Below are 27,737 nucleotides of genomic sequence, written 5' to 3'. Positions count from 1 at the left end.
TGTTACTCCAGACTCTTTTGTGAAGCCTTCCGAATGCACTATATGCCTTTGCCAGTCTGTGATCGATCTCTTTATCAATCTTGGCGTCTGAGGAGATGATGCTTCCCAGGTAGGTGAACTGCTGGACGGACTTAAGCACAGATGTGCCTACAGCGATGTGGGGATGGTAGTGTTCTTCCTGAGGTGCCGGCTGGTAGAAAACTTCCTTTTTCTTCAGACTGACTTCCAGTCCAAAGAGCTCTGCAGCTGTTGCAAAAGAAGATGTTAGGCACTGCAGAGCTTCTTCTGTATGGGCAACAAGGGCAGCATCATCAGCAAAAAGCAGCTCACGGACTAGATAGTTTAGAGTCTTAGTGCGGGCCCTCAGGCGGCTTACGTTAAACAGGCTACCATCAGTACGGTAGCGTATATAAATGCTGTCTTCTTCTTTGAGATCTGCCGTAGCCCTTTGGACCATCATGCTGAAGAAGATTGTAAATAGAGTTGGAGCGAGAACACAACCTTGTTTCACACCGTTTGTTATTAGAAAGGGCTCCGAGAGAGCATCGCCATATCTGACTTGACCTTGCTGGCCTTCATGTAGCAGGATGATCATTTTGAGGAATTTGGGGGGGCATCCTAGTTGTTCCAGGATCTGCCACAGACCTTTTCTACTCACAGTGTCGAAGGCTTTGGTGAGGTCAACAAATGTTACATAGAGTCCTTTGTTCTGCTCTCTACATTTCTCTTGCAGTTGTCTAAGGGCAAATACCATGTCTGTAGTGCTCCTATTAGCTCTAAAGTCACATTGGCTTTCAGGGAGAAGTTCTTCTGCAATAGCAGGGACTAATCTGTTCAGCAGTATCCTTGCAAGGATTTTTCCAGCAATGGAGAGCAGTGTTATACCTTGATAATTTGAGCAATCCAATTTTGCTCCTTTTTTCTTGTACAGGGTGATGATGACTGCATCTCAGAGATCTGATGGCAGTTCGCCTTTTTCCCAACAACTCACAAGGAGCTCGTGGAGTTTAGCATGGAGTACATGACCTCCATGTTTCCAAGTTTCAGGTGGAATTCCATCAATTTTTCATCTGCTGTATGGCCTTAACGGTTTCTTCCAAAGTGGGAGCTATATCCAATTCCTTCTTCATCGGTTGTTGTGTCATATGTTGAATAACTGAGTCTTAGACTACTCGGTTGGCACTAAAGAGGCTTTGGAAATGTTCAGCCCATCGGTTCAGAATGGAAGCTTTATCTGTGATTAGTGTTTGACCATCTATACTGTATAGGGAGCTTTGGATCTGATATGTAAGTCCAAACACTGCTTTAAGAGCTTCATAACATCCTCTGGAGTCACCCAGATCTGCACAACATTGTGTCTTTTCTGCTAATTTCATCCACCACTTGTTCTGAATGTCTCGGAGCTTTTGTTGGAGTTGACTACATGCGAGGCGAAAGGCTGCTTTTTTGGCATGGCAGGATGGCTGGGCAAGGTGTGCCTGGTGAGCAGTTCTCTTCTTTGCCAACAGCTCATGGATCTCTTGGTTGTTTTCATCAAACCAGTCTTGGTTTTTCTTGAGGGAGAACCCTAAGGATTCTTCCACAGATTGCAGGATGCTGTTTTTGATATGTTGCTAAAGCACTGTAGGACCCAATATGCTATTAAATGTATCTTTGTTTTTAATATACAGTTTTTTTAATACAGATTTCATCAGCTGAGGGCAGCACAAATAGAATCAGGGCATGAACAGAGAGGGACTGTTGACTGAAAAATGTCAACCTCTCTCTCGTTAATTATCACTATCCACTAACAGTTGATGAAATTTGCATCAAATAAAAATTAGGGAACACATAAGATCTCTCCTCTGAAAAACACACTTTTTACAGCAGAATAGCTTTCTAAGATGTGAGAAATAGTCACCTTCTATGTAATAGTCATTATTATTGTCTTTTTAGCACTGTTCCCCTTGGGAAGCTTGAAGCTAAAGCTGCTTCTTCCAGCTGTAATTTATTTCCAAACTACTGCAGATCAAACAAAGTCCAGCCACTGCTCAGGAAAATCCAGCAGTAGTGCTAGTGCTAAATGGCTAGGGAAATGTACTTCTCGAAGATTTGCTTTTTGCTAGCTGAGTAGCTTTATATAAATCCTCCCTGCTGAAATCCCAATGGCTTCTATTTCTAACTGAAATCCCAATGGGTTCCATTTTTTACTGAAGAGACCACACATATCTGCAGCAGTAAATAAAACTGGTGACACATTCTCACATACATGCACATATAAATCATGAAAGCATTACTCTATTCAAGGAATATACAATTTTAATGCTTTTCTTAAAAGAAAAGGTACTATGAAGGAGGGAATAATTGACATGTCACATTCATAACGCCAAAACTTACTGGTTTTATGAGAGCATTGCCCACTTTGCTAGGTAGCCCTGCAATATACACCTTTGTTTCCAGAAAGCCATTGGATGGTTTAAAAAGATTTCTTGGGCTATTAATGTTCATTACTGCCTCTTTTGCTATTTTTACACTGATGCTATGTTCCAGTTCTTCCACAGATATCTAAATAGCATAGAAAAGAGAGAAATATAAGATGTTAATAATAATGATAATAATAATAATAATAATAATATTTATTTGTATCCCGCCTCTCCATGTATTGGATCGAGGTGGGTAACAACAAACAAGAGAACAATAAAAATGCTACACAACAACCCTCAAGTAAAAACATAGCAAAACATCCTAAAACTCCCTCCCACCCTAAAATAGTTAAAACAGCAATTCCTAATAAAAATGCTCCCAATAAAATCAATCGTGATCACAGTCCAATGGAAACAGCTATGCTATTGGAGAGTGAACATTCCGAGGAAGTCAGTTTGGGAAGGGCTGCCAGAAGAGATCCGTTTTTATTGCCTTCTTAAAGGCCTCCAAAGATGTTATATGGCAGATCTCCTCTGGCAGGTCATTACAGATTTTTGGAGCGGCAACAGAAAACGTCTTCTGGGAAGTCGTTACCAGTCTGGTTTTCTTAGATTGCAAGAGATTCTTCCCAGAGGACCTGAGAGTGCGGGAAGGATTGTATGGGAGGAGGCGTTCCCTCAGGTAATATGGACTCAAGCCATGTAGGGCTTTATAGGTAATGACCAAGACCTTATTCTGTGCCCGGAAGCTAATAGGCAGCCAGTGTAGGGATTTTAAAATAGGTGTGATAGAATCAAATTTAGAACTCCCTGTAACCAATCTGGCTGCCATATTTTGGACTAGGTGCAGCTTCTGAACGAGGCATGAGGGTTGCCCCATGTAGTGCGCATTGCAGAAATCGAGACGAGAGGTTACCAGTGAATGTACAACCGTTTCTAAGTTTTCCTGTTCCAGGAAGGGTCATAGCTGGCGTATCAGCCAAAGCTGATAACAGGCACTCCTGACCATCACATCCACCTGAGATGACAGCTGCGATGAGTCCAGGAGTACCCCCCAAGCTACGAACACAGTCCTTTGGGGAAGTGTGACCCCATCCAGAACTGGAGTGCTTATTACCATTCCCGGATTACGATTGCCTATAGCGAGTACCTCCATTTTATTTGGATTCAGTTTAAGTCTATTTTCCCTCATCCAATCCATTACTGACCTCAAACAGTCATTCAGAGAGGAGATTTCATCCTTGTTCACTAAAGCAGTCTGAGTGAGACATGGAGAAGCAAATTTGGGTGTCATCAGTGTACTGATAACACTCTGCCCCATATCTCTGGATGATCTCGCCCAGAGGCTTCACGTAGATGTTAAATAGCATTGGAGACAGTATCGCGCCTTGAGGGACAACCAATTTGAGCTCCCTCTTGGCCAAACAACTGTCACCGAGCAACACCATCTGAAATCTGCCCGAGAGATAGGACAGGAACCACTGCAGGGCAGTGTCCCCAATTCCTAACCCTCTCAGGCGTTCCAGAAGGATAGCATGGTCGATGGTATCGAAGGCCGCTGAGAGGTCCAAGAGCACCAACAGGGCCACACCTCCCCTGTCGATGCACAGATGGAGATCATCGACCTGAAGCCAGTTTGAAATGGATCAAGATAATTGGTGTCATCCAAGACTGCCTGGAGTTGGTTGGCAACTGCCCTCTCGATCACCTTGCCCAAAAATGGAAGAAGAGATACCGGCCAATAGTTAGATTTCTCCAGGGGATCAAGGGAAGGCTTTTTAAGAACAGGTTTAATCACAGCCAGTTTTAAACTGGCTGGAAAGCTGCCTTCTCTGAGGGAGGCATTAATTATAGATCTTAACAAACTCATAGTTGCCTCCCCTCCCTGGATGGCCAGCCATGAAGGGCAGGGGTCAAGAGGGCAGGTGGTCTTTTTGACCTTAGCAAGCAGCTTGTCTATGTCATCAGTACTCAAAGGCTGAAACTAATCCAAATTGATCTCATTAACAGGGTCGCTGGACACCTCTCTAGTTGTTTCTGTGTTAAGGCTGGCGTCTAAGTCTGCCCTTATCTGAGAGATTTTATCTGCAAAGTAGTTGTTGAAAATATCACAGCAGGCCTCCATAGGTTGTAATAGCGGATTCAAGGTGGAAGGAGTCTGAGTTAGCTTCCTAACCACCTTGAAAAGCTCTGCTGGGCGAGACTTTGCAGATGCAATAGATGCAGAAAAGTGATGCAGAATAGATGCAGAAAAGTGATGAAAGTGGTGGCCTATACTTTGCTTTCCTACAAACAACTGGCACTAAGGAGCTGGTTATTTATGTGTGCCTTCAGGTAATTTCTGACATATGGCAACCCTAAGGTGACCCTATCATGGGGTTTTCTTGGCATGTTTTTTTCAGAGGAGGTTTGCCATTGTCTTTCCCTGAGGCTGAGAGCATGTGACTTGCCCAAGGTCACCCACTGGGGTTCCACCGCTGAGCAGGGATTCAAACTCTGGTCTCTCATTATCCTAGTCCAACACCCAAACACTATATGGGAAAATACCTGCCTAAATCCACATGCTAGAGTTGTCTCATTGATTAATTGCTGGCTGGTAAGTGAAAAGCTTAATAGATCCAGTGGGCCCACTCTGGGTGGAAACAGTAAATGGATATAAGATGAAAAGCCCTCCATACATTCCAACTGCCATTGCCCTGGCCCTGGATGGAGAGAAGCAGCTCATGCTGGACTTAATCCCCTTCCCCACTGCCATCCTTTTTCCTTTTGTTTCTTGTTTTTAGATGGCAAGCCTAAGGGCAGGGAACTGTTTTATTTGTAAAGCACCATGTACAGTGATAGAAATAAATAAATAAAAATGCTGTTCCCACCACTCCAAGTTGTACACAAAATAACAGTTGTCTATCTGAATTTCTTCTAGCAAATCAAGTGCAGTCATCTTGGCAATCCCAATAATCTGTCTGAGACCACTAGGTACTAAATTCATACTCTCAAAATGTGAATTTCTTTGCACCAAAGCCATGAACATGAAACAAAATCCACATAACAGAAGCTCTTAAAAACAGGTTAGCTGGCCTAAATACCCTAAAGGCACTAGACCTTGGAAGCTAAGTAGGGTCAGCCGTAGTTGGTAATTGGATGGGAAAGTGCCAACAAATACCAGGTGCTGTAGGCTATATTTCAGAGGAAGGAACTGGCAAAAACCCCTCTTCCTTGCTTAAGAAAACCCTATGAAATTCATGGGTCGCCATAAATCAATAGGTTGACATAAGTCAACAACACACACAGATTCCTCTAGGAAACAAAATCTTCATTTTCCTCCTCAGTGAACCCCCAAATAAGCTACTCTTCTCTGAATGAAGAATAAAAACTCTCTTGACTCCTAGGCTCAGAGTTCCCTTGGAGATCTTTGTTTCCAAACCCTAATTTATTATGAGGAGATGAAAGTATCTTGTGAATATGGAGTCACAACAGCATGCTATTGCATATTTATCCAATTACTTTGAAATGGCTTCCTTTATAAGTATTTCAGTTTTCATTTCTGAACTCACTTGGGGAAAAAAAGTCTTACCATGTGCCACAGGCCATCATTAATGGCTTTACCACCACTTGTCACTTTGGTTCCAAGTTCATTCTTGAACTGAATTTCAATCTTTCCATCACGAAGTGCAAGCAAAAACCATGCTGTGTTGTTAGTAGATTCAGCATACAGAATGACACCCTCATTATCATAAGTCCGAAAGTCAAATTCTGCAGAAAATCTTGGTTGGAAGAGAAAGAGGGGATGATATGTATGACACAGTAGAGACTGGGTTTTACATTATGAATTTCGTTTCAAGACGAAATACAGATAATGGCCAGGGTACATATACAGTCCATCCTCGCCTTACGCGGGGGATTCGTTCTGGATCCATTCCGCGTAAGGCGAATTCTGCCTATGCTCGAGCCTCATTGGAAACAATGGGGCTCGTGCGGGGTGGCGCAGGGCGCAACAGGCGCGCGCCCATTCAATTGAATGGGACGCGCTGCCCCTTCCACCCTGCGGCTTGAGCGCGTATGCTCAAGGCTGCGTGTGGCGTGCCCGCGTATGGCGCGGGCGCACTGTATAAAAGCTGCATATAAATGTTACTTTAAAGTACAGTGGTACCCCGGGATACGAATGCGCCGCCTTACGAAATTTCCGGGTTACGAAAAAAATCCATTTAAAAAAACTGTTCCGGGTTACGAAGGTTTTTTCGGGTTACGAAAAAATTTTTGGTGCTTTTCGGCGCTATTTCACACGAAATCGCGGCTTTTCCCCATTAGCGCCTATGGGTTTTTCGGCTTGCGAAGTATTTCGGGTTACGAAAGCGGCGGCGGAACGAATTAATTTCGTAACCCGGGGTACCACTGTACATTACAATAGCCACAATTAATAATAGGACTTAACTTGCATGCAGGCTAGTATCAACTTACCTTGTAACTTCTGGCAATCTAAACCTTAAGTACAAAGCAGGGATCCCTTTAAATTGCTCTGCTAGATAAAGCAGTCCATAATTCTTTTCAAGATTCAGAGCAAGACAATCTGGTACAGTCTAGAAATAATGGGAAAGGAAGCACTAAATTATAATTTGATCAAGCAAGTCCACTTCTCTGCCTTTAATCAGTTTTGGCTTCTTATTTTTAACATGTAGGATGGTGTCATTGACTCCATACAGACAGGCCAAAATTAAGCTGCTTCGGGTCACTTTGGAGGTATGCTGTTTAAATGATGCATGTGTCCTAAGAGCCTGGAAGCTGCGCCAAAGCTGTGCTCCAGTCATTAAGACTGAATCGTGGCTTTGGTGCGGCTTCCGGACTCTTAGGACGCATGCAACATTTAAACAGCATACCTCCAAAGTGACCTGAAGCAGGTTTCTTTTGGCCTGTCTGTATGGGGCCATAGTCTCAATGAAAAAAAAATCCCTTCTTTTATATTTTGGCCTGGAAAGAAACAAATCTGCCACAAATAACTATTTGGAGTTGACTTTTTAGCTCACCATTTGCTTTGCTTAGTACCCTGTAATAAGTAATAAAGAGGGCAGGTCAGAAAGATTTTTAAATGTTCAGACATACCAAAATGAAGTCTCTCACAGTATCACAAAAATTGCTTCTCATGAAGACAATTCTCCAAGAAAAGCTCTGTTTTTTCCTGTGGTTTCCTTTTAAAGCTGGGGTGGTTAATTACACAAGGGGCAGGGGCATTCCCCACCCCAACAGCAGGCCACAATATCATGTTTTGACACTCCAGAACTGACACAGTCTCACTTTTGGCTGCCGCTTTTCCAGCTTTTTTTTTTTTTTCAAGTGGATGTTGGAGATCTCTAGTGGGATGGGGGAGTAAAGTGGCTGAAGGATTGGGGGAAGGATTTGCAGATGTTTTTTGAGTGCCATTGGCTGGTTTTCATGCAAAAAAAAATATGAAAATTCATGCTGGGTTTATTTTTTGGGTAAAAAAATGATCTCTGGAGTTTGGGTGTTTTAGGAGCTATACTCTTGGCTACTGAGTGAGGCTGCACTTTGCCCACCCCTCTTTAAAAACATCCTAGGTCCTGTTGTCTCTTTAGCTCTTCTCTTTCTGGAGAGCCAGGATGTATACAGTGACAGAAGAAGGGGGGATGATTGAGCAAATTCACAAGCGGCTATATGAAGAGTTACCAGTTCTTCTAACAAAAGCTCTTGTACTGTAGTGGTGACCTGGAGTTTGGTGTCACCCACTGTGTGTGTGTGTGGGTGGGTGGGGGGTTCTGCCCAGAAGGTAACCCCCTGTCCCGGAAGGGTGGGACTTCCACCCAGCAGGGGCGCACCCTGCCTCTGTGCAAAAGAACTGGGTTGCAGCAAGGAGCCGAACCGGCTGTGTGAGCCTCCCTGCCCCTCCTTCCCGTGGCCCAGTTCTCTCCTGGGGAAAACTGAGCTGTGGCAAGGAAGGGCGGGGGGCGTGCATGCTCAGCCTGGCTCATTGCTGTGGCCCAGTTCTCCCAAGGACAACCAAGTTGCAGCAAGGAGGGGGAGGGTGGGGAGCCCCAGCCAGGTGTCACCCCCCTCTGGAGTGCATCTGGTGTGGTCTACCTCTCTGCACCCCCAAGTGATGCTACTGTTGTAATGTGAACAGGATAGATGAGTGGAAAGTCCGGCTGTACTTCTGAAAATACATCCCCTTTCCCCCTACAGCTGATTTTACTGCTGCTCTGATGGGCAAGTGTTTTTTCCAATAATGTTGTTTTCCACATTCGCCAGAACTCCTGTTGGTTCTTTCTTAGCACATTTTTTCTATTTCTTGCCTTGACCACCTGCTCTTCTCCAACTGTACTCCTTCTTTCCCAGCCCTCTGCTGTTTGTTTCCCCTTCTATCTCATACCTCTATGTATTTATTCCCACTAGGGTCACCCAATCCTCCATGGATTTTCAAATGGCCCCATACAACTGCTCAGGCACACCAACTGCCCTGTGGCTCTTGCTGGTGCTTGGGAAGCACATAAAACACATGTGTAATGTTACCAGAGGATGCAGACACTTATGGTCAGTACAATCTGACTCCCACTGTGGCAGGGGGACAGGGGATGCACCGGCAAGTCCTGGCAGCCCACGACAACTAGATCCACACCTTCATTTCTTCTGGCTATGTCAATAGTGAAATTGGGTTGACTGAAGCTAGAGATATCCACAGTGAAACATGTCTCAGACCAACACTTGTTGGAGAATTTGGATGTCAGCAGCTTGATTAGTATATGTTGGCAGTGAATTTCACTATACAGTAGTCTCAGTCAAGGAAACTAGTTTCCTACCTTTGAGGAAAATGACAAAGAACAGGCAACTGGTTGCTTGGATGCATTTTCAGGTAGAAGCAGGAAGACATTCATCTGGTTTGCAGTTTAATATGAAATAACCCAAATAATATGTGATAATAATATATACTTTGCTAACAAAAAAATCCTATGAAATCCTTGGGGTTGCGATTAGTCAACAGGAAACATGAAGGTGTGTGTGAACACACACAATGTGGTTTTCCTTCGGTTTTCATTATGAATTTTGTAGTAGTTTTTTTATTAGAAAAATTGATATATTAAAGAAAATTGAAGAAAAAAATGCAACTTGTAGGGAAAATGGTGTACCAAAAAGTTATCTATTTTGTGCACAATAAATATGAAAATGAAATGTGTTTGTGTGTGTGTTTATAGATGTCATTTACAAACTGATTTGGAAAAGGGATGAAATGAATGTGTGCTTGAAAAAAAACACAAGCAAATGTTGCAGAAAAAGAAAAAAAAATACATTAGTCCAGCCCATCCTCCAGGCTTATTAGTATCACAATCTCTTAAAGTCCCTTCTTTTGGAACCTTCCTAAGCCTTCATCTATGTAATTACTGTATTTTCTGGCGTATAAGACTACTTTTTAACCCAGGAAAATCTTCTCAAAAGTCAGGGGTCGTCTTATACGCCGGGTGTCATCTTATAGGGCAGGTGCTGAAACTTCTGAGCCAGACTGGAGAATCTGCGGTCGCCGCATATGGTGGGGGGGAGCTCAAAAATGGCTGTGGCCACATCCCCAATGTATGTGATGATCATATGAAAGCAGCTACCGCTCTGATAGTCTTGGAGACAGGAAAGGCTGGGCAGGCAGGGAGAACTGACCAATCCAAGCAGGCTTTGTATACAACAAGGTTTCCTGCTAAGTACCTGCATGTCATTTGAATTAAAATTACCATATTGAAATCAAATCTGATGTTTTTTAAATTTTTATTTGGTGTGCGTTGGAAGAGGGGTAGTCTTATACAGTGAGTATATCCCAAACTTTATATTTTAACTGGAAAAGTTGGGGGTCGTCTTATACGCCCAGTTGTCTTATACACCGGAAAATACGGTACTTCAGGCTATCTAAAAACTGACTGAATATCATGATTACACTACCAGCCAATGCAATATTTCCTGTGGCAGAGTGTAACTAGTGGCAGAGTGTAACTATTACTGAAATTAAAAACCAAAAGAAAACAAAGTCTGGTGATACCTTAAAAATCAACAATTTCATGAAGTTAGGAGACAAAAAACGAAATAATAACAAATGCTGATAATATAATGATACCTGATAATTAATTTTATCATTGCAGTGTTTCATTCACTCCACAGAAAAATGTAAACGTATTTCTGTATATAAGTTTGTGACAGAAAACCTAAAACACAATAGATGTACCAGAATGCTACAAAAATAGACAAATCATATATTTTCCTCAGAATTCACAAAAGAAGCCTTGGATGCTTAAGTCTCTTTTCATTCCTGGCTGGAAAGGCTATCATTTCCCCTAAGTGTCCATCTGCAAAGATGCGTTTGATATTAATACTAGCAATTTCTATCTAATTCCACTTTCTTACTTGTGGATCTTTCTATAAGCATCAATCATTTGCCATCCTGATATCCAAGATTAAAGGGATTCTCAAATTTCTATCTTTTAAATACAATGAGAACCTGCCATATAGGTAGGCATTTAGCTTGAGGTTATTCATGTTTAGTTTCTGCCTCTTTAGTTTCTTGCTTCTATCCCCATTTCTTCTTTTAAATTAAACCCAGTGAATCTGAATGCTGAAGATTGCTTGCATGGTTGCTTACAAACACACTAAGACAGGGTTTGGCAACGTCTGTAGGCCTGGGGTCAATTTCTGCCCCTAAGATTCTCTGGTGGGCACAAACAAAGGTTGTAGGGGAGACTCAAGTGGGGATGGGTAGGGAATGGAAAAACAGATTTAGGGCTGGGGCAGAATCTGTGTACCTTTGGAGGCTGCATGTGTCTGGAGCCAACTCCAAGTTTTACCCTCGACTTATCCACGGGTCATGGCAAAATCCATAATTTTGGCACTCGACTTATACATGAGGTTGACCTATAGTCGAGTATATACGGTAGCTCATTATTTTCATGGATATGGCAGTACAAATGTCATTGTATCAAAAAATATAGCCTCAGTGCAAAGCAGATTTCCAGTGTAGGTGATATTGATGATGGTAGTAGAACAATCATATTTTTGGCAATCAATTTCTCATACATTAAATTAGGGACTATATTCCATGTTCCAGTTGAGACATTTGCTTATTTTGTATAGTGTTAATTTATTAAAGACCCTAAAGCTGAAATCCTCTATAGCAATATTTACTTGAAGGATAAATTATCTTCTTTTTGGTTTCCATTTTCTTTATGGAATGGAATTACATCTCCACTTGCTTAATCATTAAATCACAATTAACTACCTCTCACCAGGTTCTCATAAGTATATTCAAGCACAATAGCAACCATTGCTCTATGCCCCATTACAGTGAAGTGTGTCAAAGCTTGTTTTAAGCAGAAGCAGTCTGAATACACTTCAACGTTTCCAGCCTTGCCAAAGAAGTATAAAGGAAGTCATTCACAGAGAAATGTTTTCTTTGGAATCTGAACAAGCCTTATAGATTCTCCAGACAGAAGTGCTAAAATGCTGTGACCACTTAATATACCTCTTATGAATGTTTAGTTTGTAGCAATGAATAATTATTTATTATTAAATCATACAAAAGCTACAAAGCTTCAAGTTAAAAGTTAGGAAATAGATCTATACAAAATATCTGGCTAGTAATAAAAAGTGCAACAAAAACAACAACAATTTAGGATAAACCTACACAAAATAGCCAAAACCAGACAAGAGTGCCAAAAACAGACAATGGTTTTCAAGGATGTTGAAAGCGGTAAGATACAAGGCTGGATTTCTAGGGTGTACCCATAGAGATAGCCATGTTAATCTGTAATACCAATAAGCAAAGGGATCTTGTAGCAATAGCAACAGCAAGTACATTTCTCTACCACTTATCAGTGCACCTAGGCACTCCCTAAGCATTTACAACATGTAAACCCCTAACAAGCTGGGTACTCATTTTAGCGACCTTGGAAGGATGCAAGCCTGAGAAGGGTACTGAACTCACAATCTTGTGGTTTGTGAGTCAGTGGCTGCAGTACAGGCATTTAACCACTGTGCCACCAGGGCTCTTTTGAGACTTGGGCGCGTTACAGACTGCCCTAAAGCGGGCAGTCTGCCGCCGCCGTCATTAGCTACACCGAGAAGCCCCCACAGCCAGACTGCAAGGCTTCCCGGTGCAGCTAAAAAGGCGTGCCGAAATGGCGCTCCTATTTGGCCCCTGGAAGTGGCACCGCGTGGCGCACACTTGCGGCATCACTTCCACCGCGCCATGTCCAGACACTGTGCGTCCGAGACGTAAATATGGCGGCGCCCGTGTGGACGGGCACCACCATTTACTACGCGCTCTGCGCGTCCTAGGAACAGGGCTGGTTAGGAAGATGAGACCCTTCCTAACCCTAGCACGCCCCTTCCTAACCCTAGGACGTGTGTAGTAAATGGCGGTGTGTAACGCACCTAACTGTGCAAAAGAAATTATTTTTATTTTAAAAGAAATTGTAACATAATCTTTCATAGACTTGGTCTACAAATTCAGATGCATGGAGTGAACTGATGCACTCCAGGCATCTGACGAAGTAGACCAAGTCTACAGAAAATTATACTAAAACTTTTTGGAGAGTGTTGGGGTGGGGTGAGGTAGGGATGTAAAGAATACTTGCAAACTTCTTCATCGTTTGTGGGAGATGGGGTGTCTGAAGCACCCCATGGAGAAAAAAATCTATTGCTGCAATAGAATAGAACATATAGAAACTGTTTTAAATGTAGAATTTGTTTGTACAAAAAAAACAAAACCCCAAACCTCTTTTTTTTTTTTGGGCAAAACATGTTTCTGCACAGAAAAAGTATATTTTTTGATATTTTGGTGCAAAAAACCTTCAGTTTTTTCACAAAATCAAGTTCCTTTGTACATCACGTTTTAATTAAAAGAAGTTCTGAAATGCACAAAAAATAAGGAAAGAGTGCAAAAATGCTTGCAATCTCAACCAATGGGGAGAAAACCTCTGAAATTATTTGAACAAGAATGAAATAAGCAAAGATTTACACAATTACTGTGGCAATACTGCATAATACACGTGGTCTATGAGTTGCACTTCGTTCTCAGGGTTATTCTTGTAATCAGCAATTGCATGAATATTTTTAAAAGGAAATAGCAGACAAGGTGCACCCAATCTAGGAGGGGGTCATGGTGAGTGATTCCAGCTTTTGCTTCTATTCCCCTGCAATCTTGATCCGGATCATATACCCTGTCCTTGCTATATGCACTGGAAATAAATCTCCCATTTGCCCTCTACCCCCACACCATTGTCCTGATCAGGATACTGATTATATATGGAGTAATCTTTTAAAATATCATTCAAATGGTGTTGTATTACCACTTAATTTAGTTTTTGAATCATAATGGCCCAGACTGTGACATTTTAAATCAAATTTGAAAAGGACATTTAACTCTCTAGTATTATCAAAAAGTAAAAAACTTTCATCCAATTACAGCATGTATTCATTTCCTTTCCCGTTTGTTGGTTTTAGCCACGTATTCTCTTTTTCTACCTCCATACATCTCTTTTAATGTGTCATTAGTCTCAGTTTGTTTGTACTCCTTTTTGTGGTATCTTGTCCCCCCCCCCCTTCGCTCCTTGAAGAAGCACATAGTATCAGAGGCTCTCACCACAAGAGGTAAAGTTTGCCGGACTGGCAGTTTATGCCAGCCTGTGTGCATGGTAGGGCTGCGGTAAAGCTGAGCATTTACACGCTCCAAGCCCTTCTTTCTTTGCCGGGGCACCACCTTGGCGCACGCCCATCCACAGTGTGTGCCATGATGACGTCCCTCATGTGCAGCGCCCAACAGCGCTGTGCACAAGGGGCATTATAACGCCATGCCACGGCACTTATGGCACTCCTTCTACAGCGCAAAAAGGAACCCCTTTCCTGGGCTTCTTTTTGCTCCGTGCGCAGGCCGCAGCGTGTGGTTGCCACAGTCTGCTTCTGGGGCAAGAAGAGACGGTGTTGAGCTACCCGTCTATCAAGCCCCCAAGGCTGTTTTTCCCCCCTTTCTTTTCTAACTCTGTGTCTGTGGGTAGCAGAAGGAAAGAAACTATTTCTCTCCCATGTCCCTCTAAATACTAATTACTAGGCCTGCAAGATACACTACTATCTCTCACATTTTCTAACAAAATAAAAAAGTAAATAACTGCAATATTTTACCTCACAAGTTCGCATATCCTTGGACACCTTGTAGCCCTTTTTCCCATCACAATAGCAGGTGTAGCTTCCTGGAGAATTCACACACATCTGAGAACAAAAATTTTCAGCACATTCATCCACATCTGCAATGAAATGGAAAATACAGTTTGAAACATGGCTGCACTCTGAGAAAATGAACTGGCATTTAGGTGGCATGACAAGTTCAGTGTTGGAAGTATACAGTGAACATGTATTAATTGCAAATCAAATATTAGAGTAAGGATACTAAAAGCATTAGCAAAATATTTGCAGAAATGAGCTTATCATAAATAAACATAAAAACCAGAGAGTTAATTGTGTGAGAAAACTCATCCTAACTATTAAACAACGAGTATCTTTCATTATAAGTGATTATTCATTATAAGGGATGTGGTGGCTTAGTGGTTAAGATGCCAATTCGGGTTATCGGAAGATCAGAAGGTTGGTAGTTCGAGGACCGAGTGCTGCATGACAGGGTGAGCTCCTGTCACTAGTCCCAGCTTCTGCTAACCTAGCAATTTGAAAGCATGCAAATGCAAATAAATAGGTACCACTTCAGTGGGAAGGTAACAATGTTCGAGGTGCAGTCATGTTGGTCACATGACCACCAGAGCAGTCCTAGGACTATGCTGGCTCATCGGCTTAATAACGGAGATGAACACCACCTCCTACAGTCAGTTATGACTAGACATCATGTCAGGGGACTACCTTTACCTTTATCTTTCATTATAGTTGTTGAGATGCTTTCTTTTCCATTGCTGTGAACAGATATTAGAATAGGGTATATATACCCACTGTAACTGTCAAGAGGTTATTTTCCTGGCATAGGGACATTTAATTCCAGTTTAGAATTCACTGAAATTCTAATTAGGTATATTGTCATATGGTACTGAATCTTGCTATTAATGAATATTTGTGGGGTTTTCTATAAAAAAAAACATCTTGGGCAGCTTTCTAGGGTACTCTCTATTGTATGCTCAAACACTATGTGCGGCATATATTTACTCTGCCTTCATACAGCAAAAATCAGTTCAATACTTTGGGAGCTGTGTATGTATGCGTGCACGTCTGCATGAGTGCATGCCAAACTCTGAAGCCCAGGGGGTTTAGGAAGCAATCATTCAGAAACAAAATGTAGTCTGACCAGGGCAAAATACATTTTTGTCCTGACAGTGAAGCTGACTACATTCTCTCCTTTGTTGGCTAAGCACAATAAATAATTTAGGAGCACAAGGCTGTGTGAAAGACAGCATTAGTAACTTTCCTTCTCAGACACTAACTGACTTGAGAAGATCCAAAGGGAATGAGTACAGGCTCAGAAAATGTCACAAAGCCTACTTTTAAAATACCACACTTGCAAAATAAAAACCTATCATACATTGAAACGTGAAATTTATAGCTTGCTTTTATAACACCCTAGACCCTTGCTCTTGTTGCCTGCCTCAAAAAATGCAAATTTTCAATGAAATCTAAATTGCAAATAATTAAATAACCCTTTGAGGGTTAACTAACCCCCTGACAGTAATGGGGTGGGCATGTGTACAACATGGGGGGAATAAGCACAATAAAAGAGAAGAAAACTGTATAACAAATGTAATGAGTAGTACAGTGCGCCTGCGCCATACGCTGACTTGAACGTATGTGCTCAAGCCGCGGCGCGTGCGTGGGGCGGAAGGGGCGGCGCATCCCATTCAATTGAATGGGTGTGCATGCCTGTTGCGCCCTGCGCGCGGCTGTGCCGCCGCGCACGAGCCCCATTGTTTCCAATGGGGCTCGAGCATAGGCGGAATTCGCCTTACGCGGCGGGATCCGGAACGGATCCCCCGCGTAAGGCGAGGACGCACTGTATATAACACTGAACAAAAGAAGCGTGTGGTCACTAGATAATGGCTAGATTAATTTAGGGATGATTCTACACAGCAAATGTTACTTGTGTGACTAATTCAGTTTTACACTTAGCTTCCTGCACTGAACATTTGATATGTGGATGATGTAACAATGATCAAGAATACTCAATTGTGGTGTGTGTGTTCCTGATTAGACTGAATATTTAAAGATTTGGTACATCATTCCACCACTACATTTTCACTATCTGGAAGCCCACAGTCAGAGTGGGGTGGTGGGTGTGTATATTCACCTCTCCTCAAATTATTTGGGGTGAGCTATCATCCCCAAATTTGGGGTGACATGTTCACCCCTACTTGAACCACAACCCTCTGGTTGTTTAAAGAACACTGCATTAACACTTGATGCTTAGCAATCTATCTATAACATCTAGTATGGAACCACCCTAACAAAATTAAATCAGCCAAATGGTCTGAGAATCTTGGAAGTGTATTTTTTTGAATTATTATTATTATTATTATTATTATTATTATTAACCTTTATTTATAAAGTGCTGTAAATATGAACATTGGCTTACCTTGTGATATGTTTGTTTTCAGCGATGGAGGCGATGGAATCCTCAATTGGGTTAGTTCCCTCCTCTCGCTCCAATAGGCAGGGACTAGGAAGTTGCAGGTGACGTCAAGGAGGGAACGCCCCTGACCTTCCAGTCGTTGTAACAGCCAAAGCTAAAGATTATTTAACACTAACATATAGAAGGTTAAGAACAGCAAAACTATGTACAAAACAACTTGTATCTAGCTTATCCTCTCCAAAACCGAAGCGTGACCTCAGTTCTGGGAGGGTAGGATTCCATCGCCTCCATCGCTGAAAACAAACATATCACAAGGTAAGCCAATGTTCATTTTTCCAGCGATGGAGGGAGGGAATCCTCAATTGGGATATGCCAAAGCTATCTACTGTGGGAGGGAGAACTGACAGTGGCAACTAGACAATCGCTTGGAGGACTCGTCTACCAAACGAAGCCTCTGCAGATTGGAAAACATCCAAACGGTAGTGGCGGACAAAAGTGGAGGGGGAAGCCCAAGTGGCAGCCCTACAAATATCTACCAGGGGGGCATTAGTGGAGAGGGCAGCCGATGTGGCAGCACTGCGTGTAGAATGGGCGGTGATAGCCCGAGGGGCAGATGAGCTATTAGAAGTATAACATTTGGATATGCAGTCTCTTAACCACCTAGATAGTGTGGAGGAGGACACTCTTTTGCCCTTGGATGAAGCAGCAAAAGAGACAAACAGGCGATCAGAAGTACGAAAACGTCGTGTACGCTTGATGTAGATTCGAAGGGCCCGCCGGACATCTAATGTGTGCCAGGTTTTTTCTAATTGTCTTTTGGGTTTAGGACAGAAAGACGGTAACACAATCTCTTGGGACCTGTGGAAGGTAGAGTTGACTTTGGGGATAAAGGTTGGGTCTAGACGTAATACCACTGAGTCCTCTCTGAAAGAACAAAGCTCTGATCTGACTGACAAGGCTGCTAGCTCGGAGACTCTTCTGGCGGAGGTAATGGCTATAAGAAATAACACCTTCCAAGTAAGGAATTTGATGTCCGTTTGATGTAGTGGTTCAAAGGGAGCTGTAGTGAGAGCTGCCAAAACTAAATGGAGGTTCCAAGTTGGATAACGGTGAACTACTGGAGGACCAAGTAGTGTAGCTGCCCTCAAGAATTTCTTGACATAAGGATGGGAAGAAATCTGACTTGATAGTTTGACAGGTAGAGCCGAAGTGATTGCTGATATTTGTCTTTTTAGAGTGTTGGGCTTGAGTCCCTTATCAAGTCCTTGTTGAAGGTAGAGGAGAAGGTCGCCTATTGAAAATGAAGCTGTAGATATATTGTTTGAGTTATACCAAGAAGTGAAGTTGCGGTAAGTATACTCATATATTCGCCTAGTCGAGGGTCTTCTAGACTGGATGATGGTATCAACTACCTGAGCATTTAGGCCATCTCTTAACAGGATGAGGCGTTCAGTCTCCATGCGTGAAGATTGAGCCATTGTGGGTCTGGATGAAATATCTGACCCTGGGATAACAGGTCTGGGCGCAGAGGAAGTCTGAACTTGTCCTGTGATAGGGATAAGATTTCTGGAAACCAGGCCCTTCTTGGCCAATGTGGAGCAACCAGTATCAGGGTAGCTCTTTCGCTTCTTAGCTTTAGCAGGCATCTGGATATCATTGGGATTGGAGGAAAGGCATAGAGCAGACCCGGAGGCCACGGGGCATGAAGGGCGTCGGTGTCTTCTGAACCCTGAGACGGGAATCGGGAGAAGAATCTCGGTAGCTGATTGTTTACTGGGGATGCGAACAGATCTAACATGGGAGTCCCCAGATACTGGGATATCATTTGAAATACCTCTGGATGGAGATGCCATTCTGCTTGGTCTATGTCTGACCTGCTTAGCCAGTCTGCTTTGGTGTTTAGAGTCCCTTTTATGTGTTCGGCCCTTAGAGACAGGAGGTTGATTTCCGACCAACTTATTAGACTTTTGGTCTCCTGCATCAACGCTCGTGATCTGGTTCCGCCCTCTCTGTTGACATGAGCTTTTGCTGTGATGTTGTCCGTCCTGACCAAAACATGGGTGTGGTTTACGAGCTGGGCAAAGGCCAGAAGGGCCAGGCGAATCGCCCTGAGTTCCAGCCAATTGATGCTGTGGGCTCTTTCGTGATCTGATCACCTGCCTTGAGCCACGTGTTTGCCGAGGGTGGCACCCCATCCGTGGAGACTTGCATCTGTGGTTATTTGTATCTGGTGGATAAGCCATATCGGGCGTCCCAGTTGTATTCGATTGGACATCCACCATTGTAGTGACCTTTTTACGCTTTGGGGCACATGAACCTGTTTGTGTCTCTTTTGGGTAATCATCTGTTGAAAGGGTAGGAGCAGCCATTGCAGTTCCCTTGAGTGAAATCGAGCCCAGGGAACACAGGTCATGGCTGATATCATGAGTCCCTGAAGCCTTGCAAGGAGAAGTAGATCTATTGATGGTGAAGGAAGAATGGAGGTTATCAAGTCTTGAATGTCCTTTATCCGTTGTGGTGGCAGTGATACAACTCCCTTGAGGGTATCTATCAATGATCCTAAGTGAAGAATCGTCTGAGAAGGTATAAGGTGGCTCTTCCCATGATTTACCAGAAAACCATGGAGAGACAACGACTGTAACACCGCAGTGACAGCGCTGGAGGCCTGTTGAAAGGTTGGGGCGGCAATCAGTAAATCGTCTAAATATGGGAAGACGTATAGGCCCTGTAGTCTCCAGTGTGCGACTAAGGCTATCATTATTTTGCTGAAAACTCTTGGAGCTGATGAGAGGCCAAATGGGAGCGCCCTGTATTGGAAGTGACGTTTGTTGTAACAAAAACGGAGGTATCTGCGGTGAGATGGGTGTATCGGAATGTGTAAATAAGCCTCCCTTAAATCTAGGGCTGCCATGTAGACTCGTGGTTTTAATGACTCTAATATTGTCTTTAGAGTCTCCATTCTGAAATGACGTTTTCGGACACTCTTGTTGACCCTCTTTAAGTCCAGGATTGCCCTCCATGATTTGTTTTTCTTGGGCACTATAAACAGGATGGAGTAGCACCCCTTGTGTCTCTCTGGAGGTGGTACAATTTCGATTGCCCCTATCTTCAGTAGGTGATCGATGGCCTCCAGCATCAGAAGGTGTTTGCGTGGACGCTTCGACCTTGGTGAAACTGTGAAATGGTCGCGGGGAGGGTGAATAAAGTCTATCAAGTAGCCCTGTGAAATAGTCGACAAGACCCATCTGTCTGATGTGGTTGTTTGCCAAACATGGTGGAAATGTAGTAGCCTGCCTCCCACCAGATCCGGCGGGTAGTCAGGATCGCTGATTGGTTCCCTGTTTGCCAGGGTTGGAGGATCCAGGGTTGTTGGAGGCAGGTTTTCCGAAGGCTCTAGCCTGTGACTGATGTTTAGGTGAGAATCTTCGATCAGGCCATTGTTGTTGTTTTCCATATCTGTTGTCTCTTTGTTTGAAGGAGGAGTTGCTGTTGTTACGAAAGGAACGACCAGATGATTGACCTTGGCGAGAGGACTTTTTGTCGTCGCGTCTATATGAGGATGGAAGTGCCTTCTTTTTGTCTTTAGTCTCGATGAGTATAGGGTCCAGCACATCACCGAAGAGTTTTGATCCCCCGAAGGGAGCCATAGTGAGGTTCTGTTTGGATTGCATATCGACTTGCCAGTTTTTTAGCCAAATCTGCCTTCTGACCGGAATAGAGGCAGCCTGGGCCCTGGCACAAAATTGGATGATGTCAAGAGAAGCATCTGAAGTGAATGCCAGAACCTTCACTAGCTTATTTATACCCTGACGAAGCTTGGTGTCACCTTTGGGCACAAGCTGGATAAGGTCTTTGGCCCAGCCATAAGCAGCCCTTGAGAGGATAGAGACAGAGGATGAAGCCCTGATGGCTGTGGAAGAAGCCTCAAAACTTCTTTTTAAGGCCGACTCTGCTCTTTTGTCTTCTGGAATTTTTAGAGTGTCATCACCATCTTTGGCGTAGATGGCTGAGGAAACGAGTTGTGAGACGGGTGCATCAACCAAAGGGACTTGAAATTTTGACATCACTGAAGATGGTAAGGTGTAAAATTGCTTGACTATTGAAGGGTTTGGTCTAACAGTTGCAGGTTTGGACCACTCTTCTCTGACCACTCTCATAAAGTCAGCTGGGAATGGGACCTCTGTGCAAGGAGGACAAGGACGTGGGAAGGAGTCACCCTTTCCCTGAGGTAAATCAGTGTCCAGAACCTGAGTAGGTTTGGGTGTGTCAGTCAATTTCAGAGCCTTAATGGCTTTCTTCAGGAGAATGGAAAAATCATCAGCAGTAAATAGTCTGGCAGAGGAAGGAGGAAGGGGGGTATCCATCTCCTCTTCTTCAGAAAGATCATTTTCACCCCCCTCAGAAACTGACTGAGACTGGGAGTTATCCATAGATTCATCTGAGGAATGATTGGAAAGTAGCAGTTTGGCTTTCTTGTAGTTTAACTGTTGGCCACTAGATGTCGCCCTTCTCTTAAGAGAAGCCTTAGACTGAGTGGGTTTGGCGGGCTTTTTACCGCCACTTTTAACCGCTCTGAGGCGTTTGTGCAGCCTAGGTTTGAATTTGCCCCTCTCATTGGCTGGAATGGCCTCTGATGACGATCTGGCTGGCACTGAAGAGGAGGAAGGTGAGTGAGCCCGGTGAGGGGAATCGTTGAGCCTCCTGACAGAGTCCCTGGGAGGTTTTGGGAAGGAGGAAGGGCCGCTGGTATCTCACTAGACAAGGGCTGGGGCTGGAGTAAAGGGGAAGGGGCGACCTGGCCTGCTAAGACCGAAGCCTGTGCTGCGATTAGGGAGGCCAGAAGGGAGGAAATCTCAGGGGGGAGGGTGAAGGGAGAGGCTGCTGGGAGAGGCAGAGAAGGGCTACTTACATGCCTGATGGGCTCCGCTGGTTGCACCACTCCTTCCCGATCCCGGGAAGGGAGTAAGTGCTGTGGCGCATCTGGGCTCGGAGACGAGGGTTCTCCCTCCTCCGGCCGCGCCAATATGGGGGTCCCTGCTTGTGCCGCTGTGCGGACTCGCCGCAGGGCACCCTCAATCTGCGAGGAATCCCCGGACATGCCGGGGCTCTCCTCCGCATCCTCCATGCTGTAGCTCCTGACTCCCTATCTAGTCCTGCACTCAGAAGGAAGGAAGGGAAGGAGAAGGAAAGGATTATTATTATTGTTTGTAAGGATGGAGAAGGAGAGAAAGAGGAAGAACGACCTATCTGGAGCGAGGCAGGAACAAGACTGGAAGGTCAGGGGCGTTCCCTCCTTGACGTCACCTGCAACTTCCTAGTCCCTGCCTATTGGAGCGAGAGGAGGGAACTAACCCAATTGAGGATTCCCTCCCTCCATCGCTGGAAAATTACACAGCACTGTACATACAATCTTTTTAATTGGACGGTTCCCTGCCCTTAGGCTTACAATCTAAAAAGACACGACACAGAAGGAGAAGGGAGGGGTGGTGGGGAAGGGGCCTGTCTAGTAAGATAATACATATAAAATACATAGCAATACAGGAAATGATTGAATAAAACAGACAACAAAAGAACATCAAATAGCAAGTGACAATTATGCAATGCCTAGGAATGCTTCTCTGAACAGGATGGTCTTCAGCTCCGTTTTGAAGCTGGTTAAAGAAGTGATGGCTCTTGCTCGCAGGGGAAGAAGGATCCAGGAGTGAGGGGCAGCAAGTGAAAAGGGGAGAATCTGAGATGGGGCAGAGGAAATCCTGGGCTGGGATGGCAGACCTTGATTACCAGAACAGAGGGCCCTAGTGGGAACGTGAGGGGAAATAAAGTCTGATAAGTAAGGAGGGGCCAGCCCATGGAAGAGTGCTTTAATATCAACTAGTGTGGTGTGATGGCTTGCTCTTAGCTCTGGATATAGAACGGGTAGGTCCAGGTCCTGCTTAGCTATAGGGGTCAGTTTACATACTCTTATGAGTCATTCTGTCTGTGAAGGAACTTATAAAATGCTCAAAATATAGGTGTAAATCCTATTTATAGTCGAAACCAGAATAGACCCACTGAATCAATGGGATATGCACCAGACAAAAACAATTTTAACAAGCCTTCTGTAGATGGGACTACCAAATAGATTCATGTCACAGTGCTAATTTTTTAAAAAATCTTCCCTACCTCAAAGAATTTTTGTAAAGCCAAAATGTAGTTCAAGGCTATGTGAGAATGATAGCTAGAATGAATAATCGTATAATTGGAAATTACAATATTTTGTGATCTGAGGTCATGACTGCGAGTCAAAGTACATATCACTTGTAATCAGGCAATATATTTAATACAAAAGGCAAATCATCCTGTAATTTCTCCACCTCCCTGGTACTTATATATTAAACAATTAACAATTTGTTGCACTTTCAAGATATTCCATATCAGCTGGCTGAAGTGGCCACAGGAATGCTAGATGAAGACGGCTTCTGTATTTCTATTAACTGAAGAAAAGGGGAAATTATAGCAGGCATTATTTGTCACAGATCTCATCAGACTGAATGGAGATGTGATCGGTCATATCAGGAGGAGAGTGACACTGGGCTTACTGATTCATAGATAGATGATGGATGTACAAATATTATTTCTATACATGCAATGACTGAACTCATTGACTTTTTAAATATAGTAAACCTTTCAGATTCTTCTGAATTCAAGAAGGAATGGTATGCATCCTTACACTAAAAGGTGGTAAAAGCTAGATGAGAAATTTGGATGGCACTAGTACAATATACAAACCACATACAGGCTGAGTACTCCCTATCCAAAAATCCAAAATTTGAAATGCTCCAAAATCCAAAGCTTTTTTTCATGGATGGCTGAGACAGTGATTTGCTCTGTGATGTTATCAATGTATATAAACTTTGTTTCATGCACAAAATAATTGTATAAATATTGTATTAAATACTGTATAAAATTACCTTCAGGCTATGTGTATATGAAACATAAATGAATTTTATGTTTAGACTTGGGTCCCATTTCCAAAGTATCTCATTATGTATATACAAATGTTACAAAATCCAAAAAATCCAAAATCCGAGCTGCTTCACATTCGCATTTTGGATAAGGATACTCAACCTGTACAAATATTTCAACAGAACAATGCAAAATCTATAGAACATATTGCAGAAAGAGGTAGAATTATGACATAATCTATATAAGAATCTATACAATCTTATTTTTATCTAAATCTGAATAATTTATTTTAGATTATATAGATTTTATATCTATCTATCTAATCTAATAATCTAGTTTTTTTTTTTTAAAAATGAAAAATATCGGTTCTACCTTCACATTTCTTTGTAGTTGAATTGTAGGAATAGCCTGGTGGACATTCACATTCATACTTTCCAGCAGTATTCTTGCATTGTGCTGTCCCACAAATGTTCTGGTCTAACATGCATTCATTCAAGTCTGCACATAAAGAATGTGTATTAATCTCCCACAAAAAGGAATTGAATACTTTTCATTCCTGCTGCAGTTATCTCCTGTTTGTCCAGGGAAATCTGGGGACAATAGGAATGTTTTGGAAACATTAGCTAGTGCCCAATGGAATAAGCAAACAGGTTTTGGATTTTGTTTTGTTTTTAAGTGGATATTCCAACTGCACAAATTCCCTGTCAGGCACTCCAAGTTAAAAGGGGAAGGGGAAGAAAACTCAAACATGAAACATTCATTTCTTCCTTGTTTACAAGTTTATCAGTGGCAGCTACTCCACAGCTATCAGTAGTTCTTATCTACTATATACACCAATGATTCATTTATGAATCTGACTTAATTTGTTAATCAACAGGACAATACAATAGCTAATGAACCAATGGAAATCTCAAATCAGTGACAGGTAATATTAATAAAAGGGTCATTCCTGATTCATGATCAAAATTGTTCTACAAAAATTAGAACTTCTCAAAAACTGTGCTTCTAAGATTGCTTAAGAAAGAGACAGCTTCAAACCAGTCCCATTTAAACACTAGTCAATATTGCCTTTGGCATAGAAAATGAAAAGGAAGTGTTCTAACCAAAAAGATGAAGGCATTTTAATATGCGTTGGTCAGTTTGATTTAAAATTGCATGGTAGTTCGTGTGCATACATTTAAGTGCTCATAAACCTAATGTTTCTAGTTTTTCTCCCTTTTCTTCCAGCTGCATATTATCAATTTTCCAACTGCATTTTCCACCCAACTGCACATTTTATGTCCAATTGCACGCTAAACACACATACAAATTGTATGCAACTGTGATCATGTGAAAGCAATATCATACAGCCACAGGAAAGAAAAAAAAAGGATATGGATATTTTACTATTTTGAAAGTCATATAAGCATGCAGCTTTAAGAAATAATGATCCCAAATCCATGTTTTCATTGTGTATTTATATCCCAAGTGGCTAACCAGGTGGTACAGTTCCTTTCATGTGATCTGCCTCAGCAGTTACTCTTTATTTTTTTCATACTGTAAGCACCTACTCCCCATTTTCTTTTAATTAGCACTGTCACCACCATCTTGAGCACTGCATGGGCTGGATCGTTCAGTGCTAAGTTAAGCAGATGGTACTTTGCAAACACATGGATCGCAGCAGGTATGAATTAAGCTTCCCTAACTTGACCTTGATTTTTGAATTTATTCCATTTGGCTACAATATAGACCAGATCTGTTAACACAATGAATTGATTGACAGAGTGTGCATGTGCTAAAATATCACAATAGCAACTACTGCTTGGACTGGGTTATTGACATTAACCAAGACAGACATTTTGGAAATTATCAGTAGAGACTCTGGCAGTGGGACAATAAATAGCAAAAATTTCACCTTTTCAGATTATTATAGTCTCTCTTTGCTTTCTTAGAGTATGTGGTCTTGGCATTTTTATTTTTGACCCTTTCCTCTTACCCTTGCAGTCCATTTTATTTGGTTGTATATAATAACCATCTTCACAAAAACAACGGTAGCTTCCAGGAAAATTATGACAAATTTGACTACACCCGCCATTTCTGTTTGTTGGGTCTTCACATTCATTTATATCTAGGAAAGAAAACAATGTGAAAATATAACCTTAACCATGGACTTATCCTTTTTTGAACTATCACATATAGTAGGCCTTCAGTATATGCGGGGGATCTGTTCCGCATCCCCCCTCGTGCATATCAAAATCCACGTATGCTCAAGTCCTATTGTCCTTAATGGTGGTGCGGCCAATGGGGGCCAATAGGGACAAAAGTCCCTCACCTCGCCTCCTCCCTCCCTTCCTCCTTCCCTCCATTCTTCCTTCCTTCCCCTCTCTTTCCCTCCCTTCCCTCCATTATTTCTTCCTTCCTTCCCTCCCTCCCCTCTCCCCCTCTTCTTCCCTCCCTCCTTACCTGTTTCCTCAAAGGCTTGGCTGTGGGGGCAGAGTCTGATGGGACTGAGAGCAAGGCTGAGGCTTGTGTCTTGGAGCCCCAGGCCTCTGGGCACCAAAATCCAAGCCGTGGCTCTGGTGCTGGCTCCCTCTGGCCAACGAGGTCCCAAGGGAACCAGTGCCAGGGCCAAGGCTTGAGTTTTGAAGCCCCAGGCCCAGCAGCCAAGACGGAGCCTCTAGGTTCCGATACCCAAGCCTTGGCTCTGGCACTGGCTCCCTTGGAACTTCGTTGGCCAGAGAAAGCCAGCACCAGGGCCAAGGCTTGAGTCTCAGAGCCCCAGGCCCAGCAGCCAGGATGGAGCCTTTGGGCTCTGAAACCCAAGCCCTGGGTTTCCCAAGGGAAGGAAGGAAGAAGGAAGGAAGGAAGAACGGGGAGAAGGAGGGAGGGAGGGGGAGGGACTTTTGTCCCCAATGGCAACACGGGTGCATGCACGCCATCATTGGGGACAATATGGATGCTCAAATCCATGGATGGCAAATCACTGTATTAGGAGGGCCCACTGTACTTTTCTGATGTGGATGTATATTTCAAAGCAAGTCAACTGTGTTTCCCATCACAGGAAAACAAATGAGAATTACTGTTACCAATTACATTATAGACTGTACCTTCTTCACATTTCACTCCTTGCCACCCAGGTTTACAGATACATGTGAACTGGGCTTGTCCATCTTTGCATTCTTTATAACCATCTTCATTGCACGGCAGAGGAATACACTGGTTTGCTATTACTGAAGAGGAAAATAACAGCAAAAGATTTTTAATAATGATGATGATGATGATGATTTCAGTGTTACGAGCAGCCTTCTTGTAAACTTTCTTGTTCATTTTATCATTAAGACAGGAAAAACTTGCTGTATAAGAACAATACCTGATATAGACAATGTACCTGTATCAAATCAGTTTTAATATTTACAGAGCCGTTTGGTGAGGTTATTGGATAATGATTTAACATGTTTCATTTCCATCTTATTCTGTTGGCTTGAACAGGAAAACACTTCCTGTCTTTGATAAAGTATGACTCGCGAACTATACTCCCTTTGTATGCTGTAGGAAGAACTGAAAAACGTATAGCTACAGACCTATAGGGCAATGCATTTCACAATTTTATTCAACCTCTCTGAATACATCCCCTCTCCCCCCCTCACCATTCCCTTCTCCTTTTGTGTCTTGTCTTTTAGATTGTAAGCCTGAGGGCAGGGAACTGTCTATTATCCCCTCTGTTTTAAACCGCTCGGATTCCCAGTGATTGGGCGGTATATAAATAAAACCTATTATTATTATTATTATTATTATTATTATTATTATTATTATTATTATTA

The 27,737-nt window shown here is 42.9% G+C and overlaps 1 protein-coding gene across 1 annotated transcript in view; it reads right to left on the bottom strand.

The window, feature by feature from the left end:
• LOC121917185 (vitamin K-dependent protein S-like) overlaps positions 1-27,737 on the bottom strand; it is a 76,317-nt gene that overhangs the window by 12,451 nt on the left and 36,129 nt on the right. Inside the window, exons 5-11 of the mRNA XM_042442908.1 lie at positions 27,024-27,146; positions 25,913-26,044; positions 24,310-24,435; positions 14,556-14,677; positions 6,858-6,976; positions 5,974-6,163; positions 2,377-2,544 (exon numbers count right to left, since the gene is read on the bottom strand). Of these exons, the coding sequence (XP_042298842.1) occupies positions 2,377-2,544; positions 5,974-6,163; positions 6,858-6,976; positions 14,556-14,677; positions 24,310-24,435; positions 25,913-26,044; positions 27,024-27,146 (980 nt within the window). The remainder of the gene's footprint in view (positions 1-2,376; positions 2,545-5,973; positions 6,164-6,857; positions 6,977-14,555; positions 14,678-24,309; positions 24,436-25,912; positions 26,045-27,023; positions 27,147-27,737) is intronic.

The sequence above is a fragment of the Sceloporus undulatus genome, unplaced genomic scaffold (assembly GCF_019175285.1).
Source record: "Sceloporus undulatus isolate JIND9_A2432 ecotype Alabama unplaced genomic scaffold, SceUnd_v1.1 scaffold_12, whole genome shotgun sequence".
NCBI lineage: Eukaryota > Metazoa > Chordata > Lepidosauria > Squamata > Phrynosomatidae > Sceloporus > Sceloporus undulatus.
The sequence above is the reverse complement of the archived record's forward strand: the minus strand, read 5'-3'. Positions and strand labels throughout refer to the sequence as shown.